The sequence below is a fragment of the Hibiscus syriacus genome, unplaced genomic scaffold, assembly GCF_006381635.1.
Source record: "Hibiscus syriacus cultivar Baekdansim isolate YM2019G1 unplaced genomic scaffold, ASM638163v2 tig00116997_pilon, whole genome shotgun sequence".
Lineage (NCBI taxonomy): Eukaryota > Viridiplantae > Streptophyta > Magnoliopsida > Malvales > Malvaceae > Hibiscus > Hibiscus syriacus.
This window is the reverse complement of record NW_024063513.1, coordinates 6,303,561-6,323,254: the sequence shown is the minus strand read 5'-3', so window position 1 is coordinate 6,323,254 and position 19,694 is coordinate 6,303,561. Positions and strand designations below refer to the sequence as shown.

Below are 19,694 nucleotides of genomic sequence, written 5' to 3'. Positions count from 1 at the left end.
GCTATAGTTGGGTGGTCATTGTTATAGTTTGCCCTAAATTACATAAATTACTTTTAAATTAAATTTCACTTAAATGATTTACAACAACCACGTAAAATAAAATGAACGCCACATGCAGCGCAAGATGCTGATTTGATGCCCTAGTAGCCCTAGAAAAGTTTCAAGGTAGGGCCCATCTGCCTTTTTCTCCTTTCTCTTTAATTTTTTTACTGCCGTTTACAGCAAAGAACTTTCTTGAGGACACATCGACCGACGCAATCATCTCCAAACTCTCACGTAAATCTCGGTCGTTCCCACTTACCCAAACCCCCAAACACAGGGAAAAACCCCTTTGAAGCTAATACCATAATCTCGATCCGTTTTATTCCGATCCAACGGTCTTAATTATATCTCCAACGTTAGCCTTTAAGGGATTTTCCGTCATTCTCTATCATCGTTCCTTTTCCGTTTGGAAGTCAGCTGATTTGAAGGTTTGAGCTGAGCTGAGCTGAGTTGTGGTCCAAATTTTAAAGCCATCTCTTTTGGAAAATAAAATATCACCTCATTTACGAGAATGAGATTCCTTTAAACAAAGCACCATTCTGCACTGCTCCATCAAAGCCAATCCCTTGTCCTTTAAAAATAGAGAGTTCCAAGTTTAAAATTAAAACAAAAACATGCAGTTCAACTAAAATTGAAACAAAATATATTCCTGAAGAGATCAAGCAAACTGCTATACACTGTATAAGAAGACGCGACAATAGATTGGCCGGCACGTGGCTTTCCCTCTGCCTTTTCCCCTAAGCTGAGCTGTGAAATTTCCTCATTCATTTCTAATAATTCATGATTTGTTTCTCTTTAATTTTCAGAATTCCTCATCGCTCACTTTTCTACTCCCGTCAGTCTTTTGTTTCTGGGAAATCCGGGTAAGTTCCTTTCCTTTCTTTTTTTTGGATGAAATTTATTGACTAGCTTGCCATTAATCTCTGTCAAATCGATGCTTTTGTTATGAATTAAGCAGCGGATCTTTTTTCCCCTTAACTTTTGCGGTGGAAATGAAGCTCTGAGTATTTTGAAATTGCTGGTGTTTGAATTGGTTGGATTGATTATCAGTCGTTGACTTAAGTTAATCAAGCTTACTTTCTTGATTTATTTTCCGTTCTTTTTTTTTTTTTTTGCAGAAAGTTTAGCAATTAGATTCAATATTAGAGATTTTATAGACAAAAATCGGTCTCCTTATCTCAAAGAATTGTTATGATTATCTTTCTATGGATAGGAAGCAATATATTTTTTTAAAACACTAGTAAAGATCTTCAATCATGATTAAATTAAGTAGTTTATTTGCTCATAAAAAGAAATCGGATTGAAATATGCTTCTAATCTATGAATTGGACCGGATTTTGAAGTATCTGGGAAAAGTTTATTTGCTTATTACATTGCTAGTCTTTATCAGAAATGACCATCGAGTCCTACGGAGGGCATTTTATAATTCGAGGTAGCCTACTATCTTACCTCCCCATTACCCCATGCATATGGGAAAAAGGGACAGCTATTATTGCTAGTCTGTATCATTGACAGACCTTCTAATTGTGGGGCTGAACTTAGCATCCACGATTAAGAGGGTTCTGTATTAGAGGTACATAGAGATTTGATGTGAAAACTGGAATGGGCCTTTTGCATGATTAATAGGGGTTCATTCCTTGGTGTGATTAGTTGTTGTTAATGTGTTTGCTGATTGAATCTTAAATTAAACATCTGTGCCTGATAAGAGATTGGATATCTATACTGTGCATGAGCTAGCTTAAACATAGAGGGAAAACAAGTTTGAGAGGACAAACTGTTCCTGTTTTCCAGGTTCCAATTGATTTCTTTGGTCAAAACTTGTCAAATTGAGGATCTACTATAGAGGAATGTAGTTGCAGACATTGATTTGTTTTGCTGAATTTTACTCTATATGTTGAACAAATAATTGCTGATTTTCATGTCAGTTATGTCTGAAATTAGATGGATTAGGCAGTAGTTTCTTGTGAATTTATTTTTTCCTGTGTCTTGAATGGTTTCTGTTTACTTGATTTCAGACACCTTGTCTTTTTCAAATATGGAGAATGTAAATGCAGAAGAGATGCCTCGTTCAGAATCTGCTTCATTGCCTGTAGATATGGAGCATAATTCTGGTGAAGGTCAAACAATTTCAATTAGTAATGGGACAAAACAACCTGAAAGTCATTTGCCGATAATGGAAAGTTCTAAATCAGACTCTTTAAAAAATGCTTCCAATGACCAAATTAGAGGACAAGAAGACTGTAGAAAATATAGTGCAAGTTCAACTTCATCAGTTAAAATGGATCAAACTGAGACAAATCATCAAGGTAGACTGATGGAAGATTCTAGGACTCGGGGAATGCATGACAGTTCTGATGAGCAGCCATCTCAAAATACTGGTTCTCCTGGCATTGCACATATCGAGGACATATCTGTTCCTCCTGCTTCCAGTCTGAAGGTTGGAGATTCTGAAAATGACCAAGTCACACCTGCCGGTGCTTCTCTTGGATCTATACATGGTGTATCTGATGGAAAGCAATCTCAGGAAGCCAATTCTATTGTCAGTTCTGTTGTTAATAATGAGAGTGGTGTTCTTTCATCCTCGCCCAAGGTCAATGACTCTAAGGCAGGAGATCCTAAAAATGAGGATCATGTAGCCAAAATGAATGATCTTACTCTTCCTCATCAAAAGATTATCAGTTCTGCTTCCGAGTCCCCAAAATCTATTAGCCCTACACAAAAAGCAAGTTGATTTAAATAAAGGACACATTGATACAGCTGTGCCTTTCGAATCTGTTAAAGAAGCTGTTTCCATGTTTGGGGGAATTGTTGATTGGAAAGCTCATAAAATGCAAACTTTGGAGGTAGTATAGTAACTATAGTTTTGTCATGTCTAGGGAACGTCATTCATCTTGAATTCCGTTGTCTTTATCAACAATTAATGATCACCATAATTTTTCTTTTCTGCCTGCCTACTTTTGTTCATCTCCACTAAAACTTAAAATTTATTTTTATGCTACAGAGACGCAAGCTTGTGGAACAAGAGTTTGTAAAAGTCCAGGAGGAGATGCCTGAATATAAGAAACGATCAGAAGACGCTGAAGAGGCAAAAATGAAAGTATTAAAGGAGCTCGACACCACAAAGAGACTAATAGAAGAGCTCAAGCTAAACCTGGAGAGAGCACAAACTGAAGAGAATCAGGCAAAACAAGACTCTGAACTTGCTAAGCTCAGGGTGGAGGAGATGGAACAAGGGATTGCTGATGAGGCTAGTGTTGCAGCAAAGGCACAGCTTGAGGTTGCTAAAGCCAGGCATGCAGCTGCAGTTTCAGAACTTAAATCTGTTAAAGAAGAGTTAGAAGCGTCAAAAAAGGAATATGCTTCTTTGATGAATGAGAGAGATATTGCTGTTAAGAAAGCTGAAGAGGCTGTTTCTGCTTCAAAAGAGGTTGAGAAGACGGTGGAAGAATTGACTATTGAACTGATTGCCACAAAGGAGTCCTTAGAGTCTGCACATACTGCCCATTTGGAGGCAGAAGAGAAAAGGATTGGAGCTGCCATGGCCCAAGACCAAGATACACACCATTGGGAGAAGGAACTGAAACAGGTTGAAGAGGAGCTCCAGAAACTCAATCAGCAAATTCATTCAGCAAAGGATCTAAAATCAAAGCTAGACTCTGCTTCAGCACTGCTACTTGATCTGAAAGCTGAATTAGCTGCTTATATGGATTCTAATCTTAAGGAGGAAACTGATGGACACCACAATAATGATTTGCAGGAATCAGAGAAAAGAACTCACACCGATGTACAAGCCGTCATTGCTTCATTGAAGAAGGAACTTGAAGATGTGAAGGTCAATATAGGAAAAGCAATTGCAGAAGTTGATTGTTTGAAAGTGGCTGCTATTTCATTAAAATCAGAGCTTGACAAGGAAAAGTCTGTGCTTGCCAATATTAAGCAGAGAGAAGGCATGGCTTCGATTGCTGTTGCTTCTCTGGAAGCTGAGCTGGACAAGACTCGGTCAGAAATAGCCGTAGTCCAGATGAAGGAAAAAGAGGCCAGAGAAGAAATGGTGGAGCTGCCCAAACAACTGCAGCAGGCAGCACAAGTGGCTGATGAGGCCAAATCACTTGCTGAAATGGCTTGTGAAGAGCTGCGCAAAGCAAAGGAAGAAGCAGCGCAAGCAAAGGCTGGAGCAAGTACCATGCAGAGCCGATTACTTGCAGCTCAAAAGGAGATAGAGGCTGCCAAGGCTTCAGAGAAGTTAGCATTAGCTGCAAGCAAAGCGTTGCAAGAGAGTGAATCAGCTAAAAGAACCAATGATGTTGATTCACTAGTTGGTGTAACGCTTTCCTTAGAGGAGTACTATGACCTCAGTAAACGGGCAAACGAGGCAGAGGAACAGGCCAACATGAGGGTGGCATCTGCCATTTCGCAAATTGAGGTAGCTAAGCAATCTGAGTCAAGAAGCTTGGAAAAGCTGGAAGAAGTAACTCGAGAGATAGCTGAAAGAAAGGAAGCACTAAAAATTGCTATGGAGAAGGCTGAGAAGGCCAAGGAAGGGAAACTAGGTATTGAGCAGGAATTGAGAAGGTGGAGGGCTGAACATGAGCAGCGGCGAAAGGCTACTGAATTGAGTCATGGAGAAAAAGCTCCAAGGGCAAGTATTGAGGGAAAGAAAGAAATGAAGAACTTCGAACCTGTACAGGCTGCTCCTGTCATCACTGTAGCGAGCCCAAAGACATATGATCATGGGAATAACACAGAAACTGAATCATCCCCGGAACCGAAGGTTGTAAAGAAAAAGAAAAAGTCTTTGTTCCCCAAGGTTTTAACGTTTTTGTCCAGGAAGAAGTTAAGTTCATCCAAGTCCCACGTAAGTCGTCAATGAATTGTAATCTGTTGTTGTGATTTTACCTCCCTTTTTCCTTGGTTATAACAGTGTCCATATATTTTATAATTTGACAGATTTTTACTTGTTTGAGTGTAAATTCTAGTGATTTATTTGATGTATGATAAAAGTTGAGAACATATTTTTGCATACCGGAAAAGGTTGTATGGGTAAGGGACCTGGATTCTGGAGTAAGACATAAAGATGGTTATGTATAGGCTTTGAGACGCTTGGATGATGTTTCTTTTGATGACGAGATTTGGTTTGTTGTTCGCATTATGTTTATGTAAGTGTTGAGGGGTCTATTGAATCCCTATTTCTCGGTTAGAACCTCTAACAATAGGAGAGTTATATGTATTCTCAGGATATTTGTATGTCGTTTTAGTTTCAGAATTTTATATCTCCACCAAAAATAAGGCCCCATGAGTTAGTTAACTGAGAAGAGCATGATCCTTAGATCATGTATAGCTTGCTGCGTCTTCAGTCATGTTCTGAGCCGTTGTATGGTTTACCCTAGTTGATTTGGACCGACCATGGTGAACTAAAGCCAGCAGCTCGGTATGTATGTATGTATATATATATATTGGTGGCAAGAAAAAGGAAATAAAGAATTAAGGATGACTCCTCCAAGCCTGGTAATCAACTTGAAGAGCAGCACGGATAGCTTCTGGTGGATTCTGGAACTTTGACAAACCACCCGAGCACGAGTAACCATAATGGGCAAGAGAATCCGCGGCACCATTGGCTTCACGGCCTATTAGAGAGAGTTCGATCGACCAATCCCTCTGCATCAACTCCCGGATCCTCCGAATGATAGTAGCTTCATGAGTATGGAATCAGCTTGAAAGCATGGAAGAAACTTTGCCATTGTCTTTCTCCGGCACCACCCTGGTGACTCCATGGTTCCACGCCATGTGCAGACCATCAAGCACCCCCCCATAATTCAGCAGGAAGAATGGAGCAATAGCCAATGTTTCGACAATACCCCACGATCCAATCGCCGTTCTGATCCCGAATAAGGCCGCCAGCCGCGGCAGTCAGCAAGCCCTGGTTCACTGCACCATCTGAATTGAGTTTGACGAAACCCACTCTCGGCGGGCGCCAGCTGTGGATCCTGGTTAAATGACTGGCCCCAGCAGCTCGATATTTAAGTCACAATAAGTTAAACAATATCTATGTTCAGTATTTTCTTCATTCGAGGCACTCTCAAAACCCCTTTTAAGATCAAGAGACAAAATCTTGAAACTAAAATGACGCACAAATGCTCAAGAACACAATACATTTTCATTTATTAGTTCAGATCGACCAAGGGAGAAACCCCTCAACAATTAGGAATTTCTATCATTTCAAAAACTAAATCCGAATAAGATCAAGAAAGAAATTAAATAATTAATTTATCTAGATTTTTTGTTCAGAGGTCAATTCTTTTATAATCCCAACTGAAGATTTGATGTCAATTTTTTTTTGCTATTTCACTTGAAAATGCCCCCATATGCATGTCCAAAGCATGATATGCTTCAATCAGAACAGACCATTCAAAATAGTAGAAAGCAGATCGATTCAATCACATTAAAATACTTGAAAGGAGATACTATTAAAGCATAACAAAGTCTTCCTAGCTGCCAATAGCTTTTGAGTTAGAAAGCAGTGGCTTCACTAAAACACAGTGATGAGTACAAATACAGATACTAGGATCACATACAAGAAGCTTAAACTAAACAAGGGTTTGCAGAAAAACTTTCAAAGACACCTAATCTAATAAGGAAAATAAAGTTGAGAAGCACTGTAAATTGCAGCAGTGACTTGCCCAGCAACGTTTGGAAAATGATCAAATAAAGCGAAAGAATTGTATCTGACAATGTCATCATTGCTTGCTGGATATGCTGAATGAGCTGACTTTCAAGGAAGTGGCAATAACCAGTGGAGCTTCGGGAGAATCAGTGACAGAAAACTTGTCGTGCATGAAACGACTATCGACAATGGAGTCGTCCTTAAGGACTATCTTATAACAGTAGCAACTCTTGAGACCCTCTTGGTTATGGTAGCATTCATGAGATCCATTCTTCACTTGTTGGAAGTTCCATATTACACTAAACTTGCCTACCGTTGCAACCAGATGGCGCTCCTGCTTCCCATTCTCTGTGACCTATGTAATGCAGTTACACACATGGTCAAAGCATTTTATTCATGGATCTAAGAATATCACAGAAATAGCAGTTTCTGAATCTTACAAAAGGGCAAGTCTTAATCTCAGTCAGTTATCTATTAAACAACAATGGAGTTTTTCCATTCTCTTTCTCCACTCATCTTATTTCAGCCAATCATATCAGTTTTCGGACCCTAAACCTAGAAAATGCTAGTCTGCATGATTATGCAACCAAGGTATCAATGAATAATGCAAATTAAAGGAACCGTATTTTCTTGGCAACAAAATATAAAATCAAGGGATGTAAAATATTTCCACTAATAAAAAACAACCACCCTGCCAACTAAGTTCTTCATTCCAAATTAAATGGTTCGTCATATCTAAGTGAGAGGTAATGTATACTTTACCCAGGAAAATTGAGCATTACGGAACTTGTTATTAACCCCAGCTAAATGTGAATCCAGAGGAGTGAGCTTCAACAACCTTGGGGCCGCAATCCTATTCCCCATACGCCCACCAAAACCTGTCTTTGTCTTGCCATCCTTGTCAGTGAAAAGGGTGCAGATAAGAATCAAATAGGTATCAGTTGTGCCCAATATCCACTTTCCATCAAAGGTAACATCAACATGAGTGATAGGCGACCCAAGGCCTGGAAAAGCTGTCTTTGCCTGTCTCATAGAATTGGTCGAGTACAAACGGATTTTCCCATCAAGAGACCCAACAACAATGGAGCCATCACCAGTGGTTGCAAAGCACTGGAAATTAGTCCCTCTTGAAAACTGATGCCCTTGCGCCCAGTTCAAAACAGGGGTGCTAGTAGCCAGATTCTGAACTATCCCATTCCGGTCTCGCATATCCCACCTGCAAAGCCTGTTATCATCCAATCCTAAGAATGTGGCTCCTGATGGGTCCAACTGAGCTCCCTTACTATCATTTGTAATATCTCTCATTGTAATATCAGTTCCATCTTTCCCGAACTTCCACTCCGTAACTATCTTCCCAGTCTCGATATCCAGCTGATGAAGCCCTGCTGTGTGAGGCTTCCCTTCAGTCGTTGGACTCATGAGCAGCATATTCGTCTCAGCTTTCATAAGAAGAGCTCTCTTCGGTGTTGAATGCACCAGTTTGGAAGCACTCTTCTGATTCCCATGGTCAAAATTTACGTAAACACCTTTACCATGAATCCCGTGAGCAAAATTCTTAACAACTTGAATACCTGAATCACCCACCAAAAAACTATTATCCAATGCCCCCAGGGCCAAGCTTTGAATCCCTCCGTTGGCCGCCTCCTCAAACTCCTCCCTGAGATCCTGATTTGCCCTCACTGGTTGAGGGCTGTTGAACGAAACATCCTCAGCATCTTCCCAAATAGAATCATCAGCTGCTTCAGGCTTGGCCCATCCAATAAAATCTTTTCCGTAAACCTTAATTTTGTTAGCATCATTCGACTCGATCCCATAAGTATTCTCAAATAAACAGTCGTTAAACTTGCTAATGAAGTTCCTATACTCTTCATCACTAAAAAACTTCATAGCCCAAACCCCCTTGGTAACGAAATCAACCCTACGTTGATCTCCAAAACTCTTAAGCTGCATTTCCACCCCGACCTTCACTTTAATTTTGTTACCAACCTTCAAAACCCACCAACCTTCCTCGTTTTCACTCTCTTCATCATCATCATCCTCTCCATCCTGACCGTTGATTTTCGACGTCTTGACAAAAGAGTAAGAGGTGAGCTTCTCGGAAGTGACCCATTTGGCTTTAGGGGTGTTACCACCGATGTGAAGATACAGCTTAACGGCGTTTGTAAGAGATGGATTTTGGGCGTTGGCCGATCCGTATTTGAGCTTGAGGGCTTTGAGCTTAGTCTCCACTTCGTCGACAGAGGACGGCGTTTGGGGTCTTCGATCTGAAGATCTTTCCGGAGTCTCGTCTTTGGAATCTTGGTAGTCTTCTTCTTCTCCGTTTTCTTCTTCATACTCCTCCTCGTCTGAGTCTGAAATCAGATCCTCGCGACTGTGAGCTCCTCCCATTGCTATTGAAAGAGAACTGAACTGTGAATTTAGAAAATGGTTTTCTTTTTTGGGGATCGAAGCGGAAGGGGGAAATGGTATATGCAAAGAGCGCCAAGTTTCGAAATTGGTTTTTACTTTTTAGGACTTTCGGCTTTTCCACATTTATTAGGGTTCGGAATTTTGAAAATGTGTTATTTGGCGGGCTGAAACTGAACCTTTCTTAATCCGAATTTATATTTACAGGTTCAAATTAATTTTATAGATTTGATAATTTAATATTTAAATATTATTAATTAAATAAATATATCTAATGATCATACTATCACATACTAAAATAATCTTCATGATGGATAGATATTTATTGTACTCACAATATTCATACAAACAGAACTCTTAACAAGTTTAGTACATGAAATTCAACATGGAAATGTGTGGACTGTCTCACTTGTTTACCCACACGGCATAGTCTTTCCCTGAGGTAGCAAGCTGATAGTTGGAAGGTACAAGACTACCGAGGTCCATCTTTGGGCCAATTTTGGTAAGGATTTTGTCGTCAATTGCAGCCACATACAGATCAGAATCAGAGGCTATAATATTCACTTTACTTGTTTCACTGATCCCATTATTCCTCCTTATTGCTGACAGTTTAGTAATCTCGTCCTTTAATCCCCAATCAACAAAGTGATCATAGAACTGCACATCACAAATTCAACCATTCATTAGGATGCTTGACAGCACAAGTATAGTAAGTTGTACAATGTCTATAGTACAGAGGGGGCAGAGAATGAAGAAAGGGTTACAGATAAGGAAATTCGACCAATTGCAACCACTAAAAAGATGAGAAAAATACTATTGATGGAGTGCCGGGATGGGTGAGGATGTAAGCATAGCCCTGCATGACTTTTTCGGATGGGAAAGGCCAAAGCCTCTGAGTAGAACCTGTGTCATGATTATCAATGAAAGTCACTGCATTTTGAGGCAAAATTCCAATCATTCCAGGACACTTCCCATTTGAATCCTTCAACCTCCATAACTCCCCTTGCACTGCAGCATTGAGAACCCCTTTCGTGGTGAAATCAAATGCTTTGACAACCCCACCAGCAGCTTCAACCCAGTCTTTTAATGCTCCACGATGTGCATCTTGACCACCCTGCCCCAAGGAAAGATCATCCCATTTCTCCCCAACAGCCAAATCCGGTGATGTTCGTTCCATATAGATTTTCGTAATGCTCGGGGCATACCCTCTCACAAAATCAAACCTCCATCCATTGAACCCGATTTCAGTCTTTAACCAATTCATCCAATCAGATAACTCTTTCTGTACCTTTGGGTTGAGATGGTCGATGTCAGGAGCTGGTTGATAATCAAGTCCAGTGTCGGGGTTGCCCGTGCCATCCGAATAGTCCTTGTCATTGCCACAAATGAAAGATGGCCCCCAGTCTAATCGATCATCCGGAGTTCCACCTTCGAAAATGCAATATATTCCTCTCCCATCTTTCCTCTCAGCTGTTCTATGGTTTATCACTATGTCAGCTAAACATTTGACTCCCTTTTGATGGAAGGCTTGAATTAGTGACTTCAACTCAGCCTGAGATCCATACTTTGATGCATCGAGATCATATAGCCTTCCTGGAAGATATCCTGGATTTTAGTTTGGAGCAAACATGGAAAAATATTTGTTACCTGCTTCCTTAATACCCATTGAAAGTAATTAAAAAAAGAGAGTAGGGAGGTAAGAAACTGGAGAGAGCAAACTAAACAAACAGAGATGATACATATGCACGACTGATTTTTCTTTTTCATGGTAATTTAGGTAAACTGTAAAATCTCATTCATGGAGAGAGTACTAAAAGAACCGTAATCGGCATCGGTTCATCGGCACAAGCAATGCCTTAATAGACACTTGAAATACCTTGGGGTCCAACTGACTGGGAAGGTGGAGGAAGCCAGACGTGAGTGACCCCAGCGTTGGCAATATCAGGGATGAAGTTCTTGAGAGAGTTATACCATCCTCCAGCCTTCTTACATGACTCCCAGTTGAACCCCTGCATGTTATCATCAAAGTTATCAACAACAATTAGTTGAGAGTTCCGCATAAATGTATGTATCATGTGAACTGTTTCAGGTGTTGCTTTCTGTAGTATTAGTGGGCTGTACCGATATCTGCTGTATGAACTCAGTAATCAATAAAATTGCCTTAGCAGATATGTGTTTGTACAAGGGGGGAAAGGGAGATGAATATTGAGTGCAAGCTTTACCTGAAATAGCAAGTTTGAAGATGACAAAGCTGGAAAGATCAACTGGAGGAAAAGATAAAGAAAGCAAAGCCAACTTGGAGAAGTCATTCTGGTTCCTTTAGGGTTGAGACGAGCTTGGTGAATGAGGAAATATGTTGCGGGCTTTATATAGGCACCAATGCCTGTTTCCAGATTCACTATAAACATACGGGTTCATACATTGTGAACAACGAAACCGAGAAACTCGAATAAAAAAATTATCTGGAAACATATCTGTTTCTTATCTTCTTCAATCAGGACTCACAAATAAGTCGTCTTTATTAATAATTGCCATGGGCATTCTTATCCTCTTATTTGATTCAGGAAATAACAGCCAAAGATGTTGGACTTTGCTGAGAATAATCAGGGGGAAGTGTTTACACTAAAACACTTATTTGGCAGAAACTGGTGCAGAAGCGCATGCATTATGGTGTGTGGGACAATGACTTGATCTGCCATCAATCAGTTGAATCCAAAAACAGACACTTCTTACGTTCTTGGTTTCACACGACACTCCGAAGGGGGAATGCCCAATCAGGCCCCTTCAAGTGAGATTTCTGGTGTGGGACACTCATGCATTACATGGGAATAATCTCTTTTCTCACACGAAATTCTCATCATCTACTTCACGTCGAAATTATTTCTCTTGGCTACGCACAGATCACGTTGTAACGTGCAAGTTGTATGAATTGCAAAAATACAAGTACATTTTTTTGCGTCAAAAGAAAATACCATATGAAATCCATTTAGTGCATATATAGACCAGCAAATAACATTCAGGGATACTATGCAAAGGTTCTGAGATTGAGGACTGATGGAAAGAAATAATAATACTTCACTAGGAACATATACGGAGAAATTGCGGCCAACCTTCATTCACACGATAAAAGAAAACAAAAATTATTTAATCAAAAGCTATTAGTTTGGCTAAATATAGTATAATAGTAACGATAAGGATGAATTATAATATAATCAAAAGCTATTAGTTTGGCTAAATAAAGATCCTATTCCTATAGCTTTTGTCTCAACCGAATGAATTCCTTCAATCATTGCTATCATTAAGAGGCGATGTTATCATTTCAATTTAGGAAGGAAAACTAAGCAACGCTGACGCTAAGTTTGGGAAGAAGAGAGAAACGGTGGTGAGAATTCATGATTCAATATAGCCACATTCATCGGTATTTTTATAGAAATTGAATTATTTTGTTAAAAAGTAGGTGGAATTTCGCTTAACTTTTAAACAAGATCAAAACAAATGCCACACATAAACGTGGGAATCAAATGCCAGAAATATTAAATGGTGAATGTGGCCTTCAAGGATTTAAAAAATCTAAAATATATAATAATTTTAAATTTTCAGGTAAAAATCCCCCAAGAGACCCAAATAAACATCAAAATTTGCCAACAGAATCAATGGGAACAGCACATAAGCATGGAAAACAAAAGCAGCATCCGATTACACATAGTGGCCTGAGCAAAATGGTAACTGTGGATCCAGCAAAGCATTAAAAAAAACATATATATTTACTTGGAAGAAAAGAGGAATATATTGAAGTTGTTCGATAGTCCGAGTCCTTATATGCCTTACTATCTTCTATTCTAGTATATAAGGCGGAGGAGATCAAGTGGAGTATACTAGCAAAGGACACATTTGGGAGAACAAATACATAACACATTAGCATCTCTGCTCACATCTTTGCAGGCTTTGGGAAAATGTCAGGAGTGAATTTCTGAGCTGCACTCAAGCTCCCTTTAATCTTCATTGCACCCCTGCATCATCATTGTATTAATTAAGGAGATCCTCGGCATTGGAAACCTGCCGTCCTCAAAGACAAAAGAAATCAATAATATTAGAGGGCAAAGATAAAGAAATTAGAGAATTGCACCTCATAAAAGCCATCTGGGGATTCATCTTTCCAGTGGCGACCTTTATGAAATCATCATCCTTGAAGGAAAAAATAGCATCAGGCTTTCCCCCTCCATATTTACCTACATTTTCAGAGAGATAGGATAATGAACATCTTTAAACTGAAAAAATGTAGCATTTTACTAATGAAATAGGAAGGCCGATTTGATTGTATATATCTATGAATGGATATAGTCATACTTGAATCTCCAAGAGCAAGTCACCAAGATAAACACTGACCATATACAAATAGAACAGTCATGCCACCAATTTCATATTGCCAAAAACATACTGAAACAGAGAAAATTTTATCTTTAACATAAGATAATAGCGCAAATGTTAAAGAGAGTTAGGTAGCCCTTCCACCCTTGAAAAACTAATGATGGGAAACAGTTAAAGCTGAGAAAATAATTACCATGTCAATAAATAAATAAGTAAAATGGTGAAGCTAGGGAACTAATGAAATGGGGTCCGCCTCCTCTCCATTGTCACATAGAGGGAGAGGTTGATAACCTTTACAGATGATAGAAAAAGGCAGAAAAAGAGCCTTGGCTACAAATCTTATATTATAGTTAGCAAAGAGCATTGGACTAGACGGAAGATACCTGCAAGTAGGCATTTCAATTCCAATAAAAGAGTAACAAAAACTTCTCCAGATTGTAAATGCAAAAGATACAAACTTCAAACTCTATTCCCTCATAACAATTTCGATATCTATAATTTTATCAAGGGGCAGAGCAACATAAAGCCATAAACAAACCCTTCCAAGACAAAACGAAACCAAACTGAAAACGAAAAGAATAAAATTGAATTACTAAACATAGGATAGGCTAACCTTTGGTAACTTCTCCTTTCTTGAGATCAACAACGTAAGAAACTTCATCAATCCCGATTTTCTACAAGTCACAAACAAAACCAGAAATTAGATCAAGCCTTTAAATCAAATTGAAATTTAAAGGGGGGGGGAAGAGGTAAAAATGCATAAAGGATGGACCTTGGAGGCAATATTGATTTGGTAAACGAGGCCGATCTTCTTGGTGAGTTCTTTACCAGCATCACTAGCCAAGTGACCCTTCATCATCTCAAACAAATTATCGGATTTCAACTCAGTATTCGCCATCGTTACAACAAAGTAAGAGAAATCAAAGAAGAAGAAGAAACTGGAAATTGGATTTGGCTTTCAGTGGAAAAAATTATTTTTTCTTCACGACACTGTTTTCCAGGCGATCTGATCAAAACTGAGTACTGACACGTTTCCAATAATTTTTCTTTTTTGTGGGTTGGTTCACAGTTGCTTGCTTTTTCAGTTTTCCTATGGAAGGTGGCTTATGGGCCATCAGGCTTTGGGTTTTGATATTTTAAGATCAATGGGCTACCCAAAATTATTTTCTCATTCGAGACCTCATTTTACTTGGTACTAATTAGATGTTTTAGGTGTGCACTAAGACCGAGCATAATAATGCGATTCAATCAATGGTCTCGACCATATTAATCAAGTAGAAAGGAGGAAAAGACTGTTCCCATTTAATTGGAGTACCGTAACTGTATACATGTTAATTCGGTTTGATTTTGTTAGAATAATTACAGTGGGATTGGATTTGGGACAAAATGATGTCCCACTAAGACAAATAATAAGGGAAAACAATGGTTAGATTACAAAGGGATATTTGGATAGAATCTGGAACTTGAAAAGCGGATATGGTGTTGGCGTGTCCGTTTCTCATTCGAAGTTTCTTCACTTCTCTGATGTCTCCACTCACGACTCTCGAGTCTCGACTTCCCCCAGGTAAGCTGCTGTTCTTTAATATTTTTTTCCAATTTCCAAGTAATATGATCAACAGTCTCCTTTGCAAAATCTTCCAGTTTTAATACCCAGTTTCTTAATTTAGCTTGCTGTTCTTGTCGAAACATGTTTCCCCCTTGTTTATGTTTCTAGCAAATCTGTGAGGACTCAAAGAGTATTCCATGAACTATATAAACTGATAAATATTTTTATCGTACTTCTATAAAAATGGAGTTCTCTTGGAAGCATTTCCAACCAGAGACAAGGAGAGAATTGTTGAAGCCGTCAAAGAAATATACGTCGACAAATGAAGATGCCTAAGCAAAGAAAAGGTGGCCAGTATTTTCAAACTTTGCTTCTGCAGAAAAATAATCAGTAAGATACTTGGAATAGATTGGACTACATTATCTACCATAGAACATATTACTACTGTAATCATTATTTACAGGATTTACTTGGAAAGTGAAGCTGTTTTCCTTTTAACCCCATTGTTTTGCGCTATATGATCGATGGCTTTGTCTGTTTAGTTATATGCTTTGAAAATATCTGCTGAAGAATAAGAAGCCTTTTAGATATGGTTTTTGTAAAAATCATTGAATCTCTCAAGTCAAACACTAGATATGGCATATCTAGAATTAGATGACCAGGAATGTGACATGATTCAAATTAGGGAAAAACATATAAATCCCTGGCCACTTACCAGGCCAGTGCATGATGATTAGGTTCAATGTCTGTCTTGAATAAAGATTATCCAATGGCAACAATTGAAAAGTGTGGTTAAACAGGGTTATGGAAATGCATTCACCACATTAGTAAAATATGCTTAAAAATATCATGGCCAACCAGAGTAGGTGTTGCCATGTTAAATGGAAATCGAATCCAGGCTATCGAGCTCTGGTATCCACATCTAAATTGACTAAGCAGGGTTATGGTAATGCATTCACCACATTAGTAAAATATGCTTAAAAATATCATGGCCAACCAGAGTAGGTGTTGCCTGGTAATTGTTAAATGGAAATCGAATCAAGGCTATCGAGCTCTGGTATCCACATCTAAATTGATTAAGCAGGGTTATGGTAATGCATTCACCACATTAGTAAAATATGCTTAAAAATATCATGGCCAACCAGAGTAGGTGTTGCCTGGTAATTGTTAAATGGAAATCGAATCAAGGCTATCGAGCTCTGGTATCCACATCTAATTAGTAGGGTCCATAATTGAAGACACTACAAACTGTGGTCTGCAAGCTTGGGTGTCCTTCGCGGGATGCTAACCTGCCGGAGATCATCTATTCCAACTTAGCCAATGGTTGTTTAAAATGTCTCCTATGCAGCCAATGACAGAGAGCTCCAAGGGTACATCATAGGTGTGGCCATGATTTAGTCATGATTTATGGAAAACGGCAAGATATGATGTTTACTCCTTTCTGAAAATGCTTTGCAGATAAATGTAAAACTTGGAATACTATTTGATTTCTAATGGAAGCCTTTCGATTACCCTAAATATCAATTCTGGAGCTACAACTAAAAGAGAAAATAGCAAAGAAAGGCTTTGAATGACAATGACAATGAACTCAAAACTGGGATGGATGGGAAAACAACTTGCTATTCCAAAAAACTGGAAATAGCCGGTAAATTTACTGTAGGTGAGCATTGCGTTGCTGCTGTTATTATAATCCACACCCATCATCCATGCCTGCCTTTTCTATGTTGTAGATTCTTTCCAAAATCTGGTGGGAAGTCCTTGTACAGGAACTGGAAATGGGCCATACTGAATCCCACTTTCGGATCCTACCACTTCCCATCTGCAAACCCCAACAAAAATGTGACTGTCAGCAGCTATTCTTTGCAAACAAGTCATCTTCCAACAGCAGTTATAATACGTGTTCTCGTTGTCCTTCTCCATCATTTTTATGAATTTAGTCACCTTATTTCATATAGCCACTAACATGAACAACTGAACAAGAATATCATTTAAGGGTTGTCCAAAAACAATCATATAGTAGAACATTCCCTTAAAAATTGACAAATATTATTTTCACTTTGGTTTTCAAACAACATACCTGAAGTTAGAAACCAAGTGGTGGGTCACTATAAGCATCTCCAACTTTGCAAGCTCATTTCCAGGACAGGCATGCACTCCACTGCCAAATGGCATGAAAGTGTTGGGTTTTGGGGAAACCTACATCATACAATGACAATAACTCATCTAATGTATAACAAACCAAAAGAAACGCCTTTAATCATAAGCCATAAATGATTATACCAAACTCATAAATGAACCAGGGAAATGAAAATATCCAAACGCAATGTATATGTCGAAAATACTTTCGTGTCTGTTCACACCTCAAACCTTGAAGGATCGAATTTCCGGGGATCGGAGAAAATGTCAGGATTGTGATGAATGTTTCTGAACAGAGGCAGCACTTTCCAACCTTTCGGAATAAGGTAACCTGTTGGTAATTTTAGAGTTAGCAATTGCCTTATATGCCATTTTATGTTCAGTTTTATTTGACGTCCGATATGCTTTTTTTTTTTTGTGTGTGTGTGTATGTGACATGAATTGATTTATTCTTACCTTTGTATTCCACATCAGCGACTGCTTCTCTAAAAGTGAAGGATATGATGCTTGCCATTCTCAGTGTCTCTAATATAACCTGACCCAGTCAAATGCTTTCCACTGTTAGCCAAGATTCGGGTATCTAAATCCAACTTAGGGGATTCAACAAAAAAGAACTATCACGGTTCTCAGTCACCTTGTAAGTAATTGGCATATTCCTTGTGTGTGACCAACTCAGAGGTTGATTGCTTTCTTCAATCAATCTTTTAATTGCCTTGTGTTCAGCCTACAAAGACAGGCTCACCCATTAGTTTTATTAAGATTATGCTCCCTGGACATAGAATTTCAATGACAAAGACCATCAATAAATGATAGTATTGTTCATAAAGAAAGACCGTTCTAGACACTGGAAGAAAAAAAAAATGGATTGTTCAAGGCCCACCTTGACTGCCTCCAGAAGTTTCGGATTGTCATGGAGGTACTTGAAAATCCATGTCATAACACTAGCCGTGGTGTCCTGAGCAGCGAAAAGTGTTCCGATGATGTTGTCGGCGATTTGATCATCGGTTAAAACTTCACCTTTTTCATCCTTGGAATTCAACAGACAGCCCACCAGATCCTTTTCGAGCAACTTCTTCTCCTTCCTTTCACTTATGATACCACTCAATATCTTGCGTAGCCTCTTTCTTGCCTGCAGGGAATTCGTATTAATTACATGAAATATGAAAGAATTCAAGGAGTCAACTAACAGAGATAAGATCATTATTACCTGTAATGCCTTTCTGTATGGGGTTCCAGGGATGTTTGTAGGGAAGGAATTGTAGCCTTTGTCGACTATGAAGTAGTTCTTCTCCAGCTCCTCTCGATATCCAGCCTCCAGACGGCCAAAAATCATTTGTATACCAACCTCGAAAGTAATCTGCAATTATTTGGACGCAGTTATAATATCAACAAAACTTTTCAACACTGTACATTTTAATATATGAAAAAATAAAACAGTTTGTCCCAGTATTTCCGTTAAAGTGGGAAAAAGAAGTATAAAAATCATTGACCCCAATCATTTGTTTGACGACGACATTGGACCGAACATTCGAACAAACCTTTTTCATTTCATGAAAGGTGTTAACGGCATGCCCCTCGGGCCAAGAATCCATAGTAGAGGCTACTAGGGCATCGATATGTGGCACCAAGTTCCGAATAGCCTCGATAGACAATGAGGCCTTAACCAGCTTCTAAGACGAGTGTGGTATTCTCCTTGGTGAAAAAACAACGCCGCTGGACCAACGAGACGCTCCTTGCTGCTGGGGTACGTGGGCTTAAACAAGTGAGCTTTTGTTACTAAAACAAACCCAGCAGCCTCGGGGCTAGCCAGCATGACGGAAGGGCAGCCTAATATACGAGTTTTGAAAATCTCTCCATACCTGAACCACCATGTAATGAAGTTCAGTGAAAAAGGCACAGAAAAGAAAGCATCAAAACGAAGAGGGTTTGAAAACCTTTTCTGTCTGGAAGTAAAAACACATTGGGGTCTTGAGAATAGAGTTGGAGAGTTTCTCCTATGTAAGGCCATCCCATTGATCCAGGAGGAAGCTCCGTCTCAGCTTTTCCCTGGTGTTTCTTCTTTTGCCTTCTTACCAATCTATACCAGACTAGACTCAAAAGGAAGATGATTGCATATGCAAGAATTGCAGCCATTTTTCTTTCGGGGGACTCTGATCTCCTTTGGAGCTGCCAATCTTCTATAATACAATGCGAAATTAGGTTTTTGACGATTTGAGTCGCTGGGGGGAGGAGAGGGCAATGACTTATATAGGAATTGAAAGAAGATAGATACAAGAAGGACGTATGCATATACATGAAACTTTATTCATTTTTTCTTAAAAATAAAATGAAATTATGACGATAACTATTAACATTTAATTTATAGAAACTTTTAACATAGAATTAAATTTTAGTAGCAGATTTGTTGGGTTTGTTAAAAAAATTATTTTTTATTCTATTAAAGTATTTGGAAAGAAAATTTATTTTTCTTTAATTTAATTCTTTAGTGTTTATTCAAAAATTAAAACTAATTTGTATTCATCTTAGCTTAATCAA

The 19,694-nt window shown here is 38.8% G+C and overlaps 4 protein-coding genes, 1 long non-coding RNA gene and 1 pseudogene across 7 annotated transcripts; 2 read left to right on the top strand and 4 right to left on the bottom strand.

Annotated features, from left to right (window-relative positions):
- Positions 1 to 597: 597 nt before the first annotated feature.
- Positions 598 to 5,062, top strand: LOC120193934 (protein WEAK CHLOROPLAST MOVEMENT UNDER BLUE LIGHT 1-like). Its single transcript, XM_039196354.1, is given in 4 exon segments — positions 598 to 905; positions 2,058 to 2,754; positions 2,756 to 2,885; positions 3,044 to 5,062. Coding segments are annotated over 3 exon segments (2,676 nt in total). The 5' UTR covers positions 598 to 905; positions 2,058 to 2,077; the 3' UTR covers positions 4,913 to 5,062.
- Positions 5,063 to 6,613: 1,551 nt separating this feature from the next.
- Positions 6,614 to 9,193, bottom strand: LOC120193935 (protein CYPRO4-like). Its single transcript, XM_039196355.1, has 2 exons — positions 7,466 to 9,193; positions 6,614 to 7,058 (listed from the first exon to the last, which is right to left on the bottom strand). Exons 1-2 carry the CDS (start codon positions 9,089 to 9,091, stop codon positions 6,777 to 6,779), a joined length of 1,908 nt encoding a protein of 635 aa, XP_039052286.1. The 5' UTR covers positions 9,092 to 9,193; the 3' UTR covers positions 6,614 to 6,776.
- Positions 9,194 to 9,400: 207 nt separating this feature from the next.
- Positions 9,401 to 11,495, bottom strand: LOC120193937 (alpha-amylase-like). 2 transcript variants are annotated; one of them, XM_039196359.1, is made up of 4 exons: positions 11,332 to 11,495; positions 10,986 to 11,118; positions 9,924 to 10,702; positions 9,401 to 9,766 (listed from the first exon to the last, which is right to left on the bottom strand). In XM_039196359.1, the coding sequence occupies exons 1-4, from the start codon at positions 11,416 to 11,418 to the stop codon at positions 9,515 to 9,517; spliced, it is 1,251 nt and encodes a 416-aa protein (XP_039052290.1). In that variant the 5' UTR covers positions 11,419 to 11,495; the 3' UTR covers positions 9,401 to 9,514. The 2 variants fall into 2 exon arrangements, with proteins under 2 accessions (XP_039052290.1, XP_039052289.1); XM_039196358.1 differs by having other exon boundaries at positions 9,924 to 10,714; positions 11,332 to 11,493.
- Positions 11,496 to 12,842: 1,347 nt separating this feature from the next.
- LOC120193938 (non-specific lipid-transfer protein-like 1) lies at positions 12,843 to 14,523 on the bottom strand. 2 transcript variants are annotated; one of them, XM_039196360.1, is made up of 4 exons: positions 14,250 to 14,510; positions 14,091 to 14,151; positions 13,236 to 13,338; positions 12,843 to 13,119 (listed from the first exon to the last, which is right to left on the bottom strand). In XM_039196360.1, the coding sequence occupies exons 1-4, from the start codon at positions 14,373 to 14,375 to the stop codon at positions 13,038 to 13,040; spliced, it is 372 nt and encodes a 123-aa protein (XP_039052291.1). In that variant the 5' UTR covers positions 14,376 to 14,510; the 3' UTR covers positions 12,843 to 13,037. The 2 variants fall into 2 exon arrangements, with proteins under 2 accessions (XP_039052291.1, XP_039052292.1); XM_039196361.1 differs by having other exon boundaries at positions 13,075 to 13,165; positions 14,250 to 14,523.
- Positions 14,524 to 14,900: 377 nt separating this feature from the next.
- LOC120193939 lies at positions 14,901 to 15,710 on the top strand. Its single transcript, XR_005522917.1, has 2 exons — positions 14,901 to 15,041; positions 15,273 to 15,710. It is a non-coding gene; the product is annotated as an uncharacterized LOC120193939 (long non-coding RNA).
- A 963-nt stretch (positions 15,711 to 16,673) lies between these two features.
- LOC120193936 lies at positions 16,674 to 19,361 on the bottom strand (annotated as a pseudogene).
- Between the last annotated feature and the right edge of the window lie 333 nt (positions 19,362 to 19,694).

What these genes read in the sequence shown, in the direction of transcription:
- LOC120193935 (XM_039196355.1), bottom strand. Translation starts at nt 9,091, where the DNA reads ATGGGAGGAGCTCACAGTCGCGAGGATCTGATTTCAGACTCAGACGAG. An exon ending in GTAATGCTCAATTTTCCTGG is followed by an intron (nt 7,059 to 7,465) that starts GTAAAGTATACA and finishes TGCATTACATAG; the next exon opens with GTCACAGAGAATGGGAAGCA.
- LOC120193937 (XM_039196358.1), bottom strand. Translation starts at nt 11,418, where the DNA reads ATGACTTCTCCAAGTTGGCTTTGCTTTCTTTATCTTTTCCTCCAGTTG. An exon ending in CTTCAAACTTGCTATTTCAG is followed by an intron (nt 11,119 to 11,331) that starts GTAAAGCTTGCA and finishes GATAACATGCAG; the next exon opens with GGGTTCAACTGGGAGTCATG. An exon ending in CCAGTCAGTTGGACCCCAAG is followed by an intron (nt 10,715 to 10,985) that starts GTATTTCAAGTG and finishes ACTAAAATCCAG; the next exon opens with GATATCTTCCAGGAAGGCTA.
- LOC120193938 (XM_039196360.1), bottom strand. Translation starts at nt 14,375, where the DNA reads ATGGCGAATACTGAGTTGAAATCCGATAATTTGTTTGAGATGATGAAG. An exon ending in AAATCAATATTGCCTCCAAG is followed by an intron (nt 14,152 to 14,249) that starts GTCCATCCTTTA and finishes TGTGACTTGTAG; the next exon opens with AAAATCGGGATTGATGAAGT. An exon ending in GAAAGGAGAAGTTACCAAAG is followed by an intron (nt 13,339 to 14,090) that starts GTTAGCCTATCC and finishes CTGAAAATGTAG; the next exon opens with GTAAATATGGAGGGGGAAAG.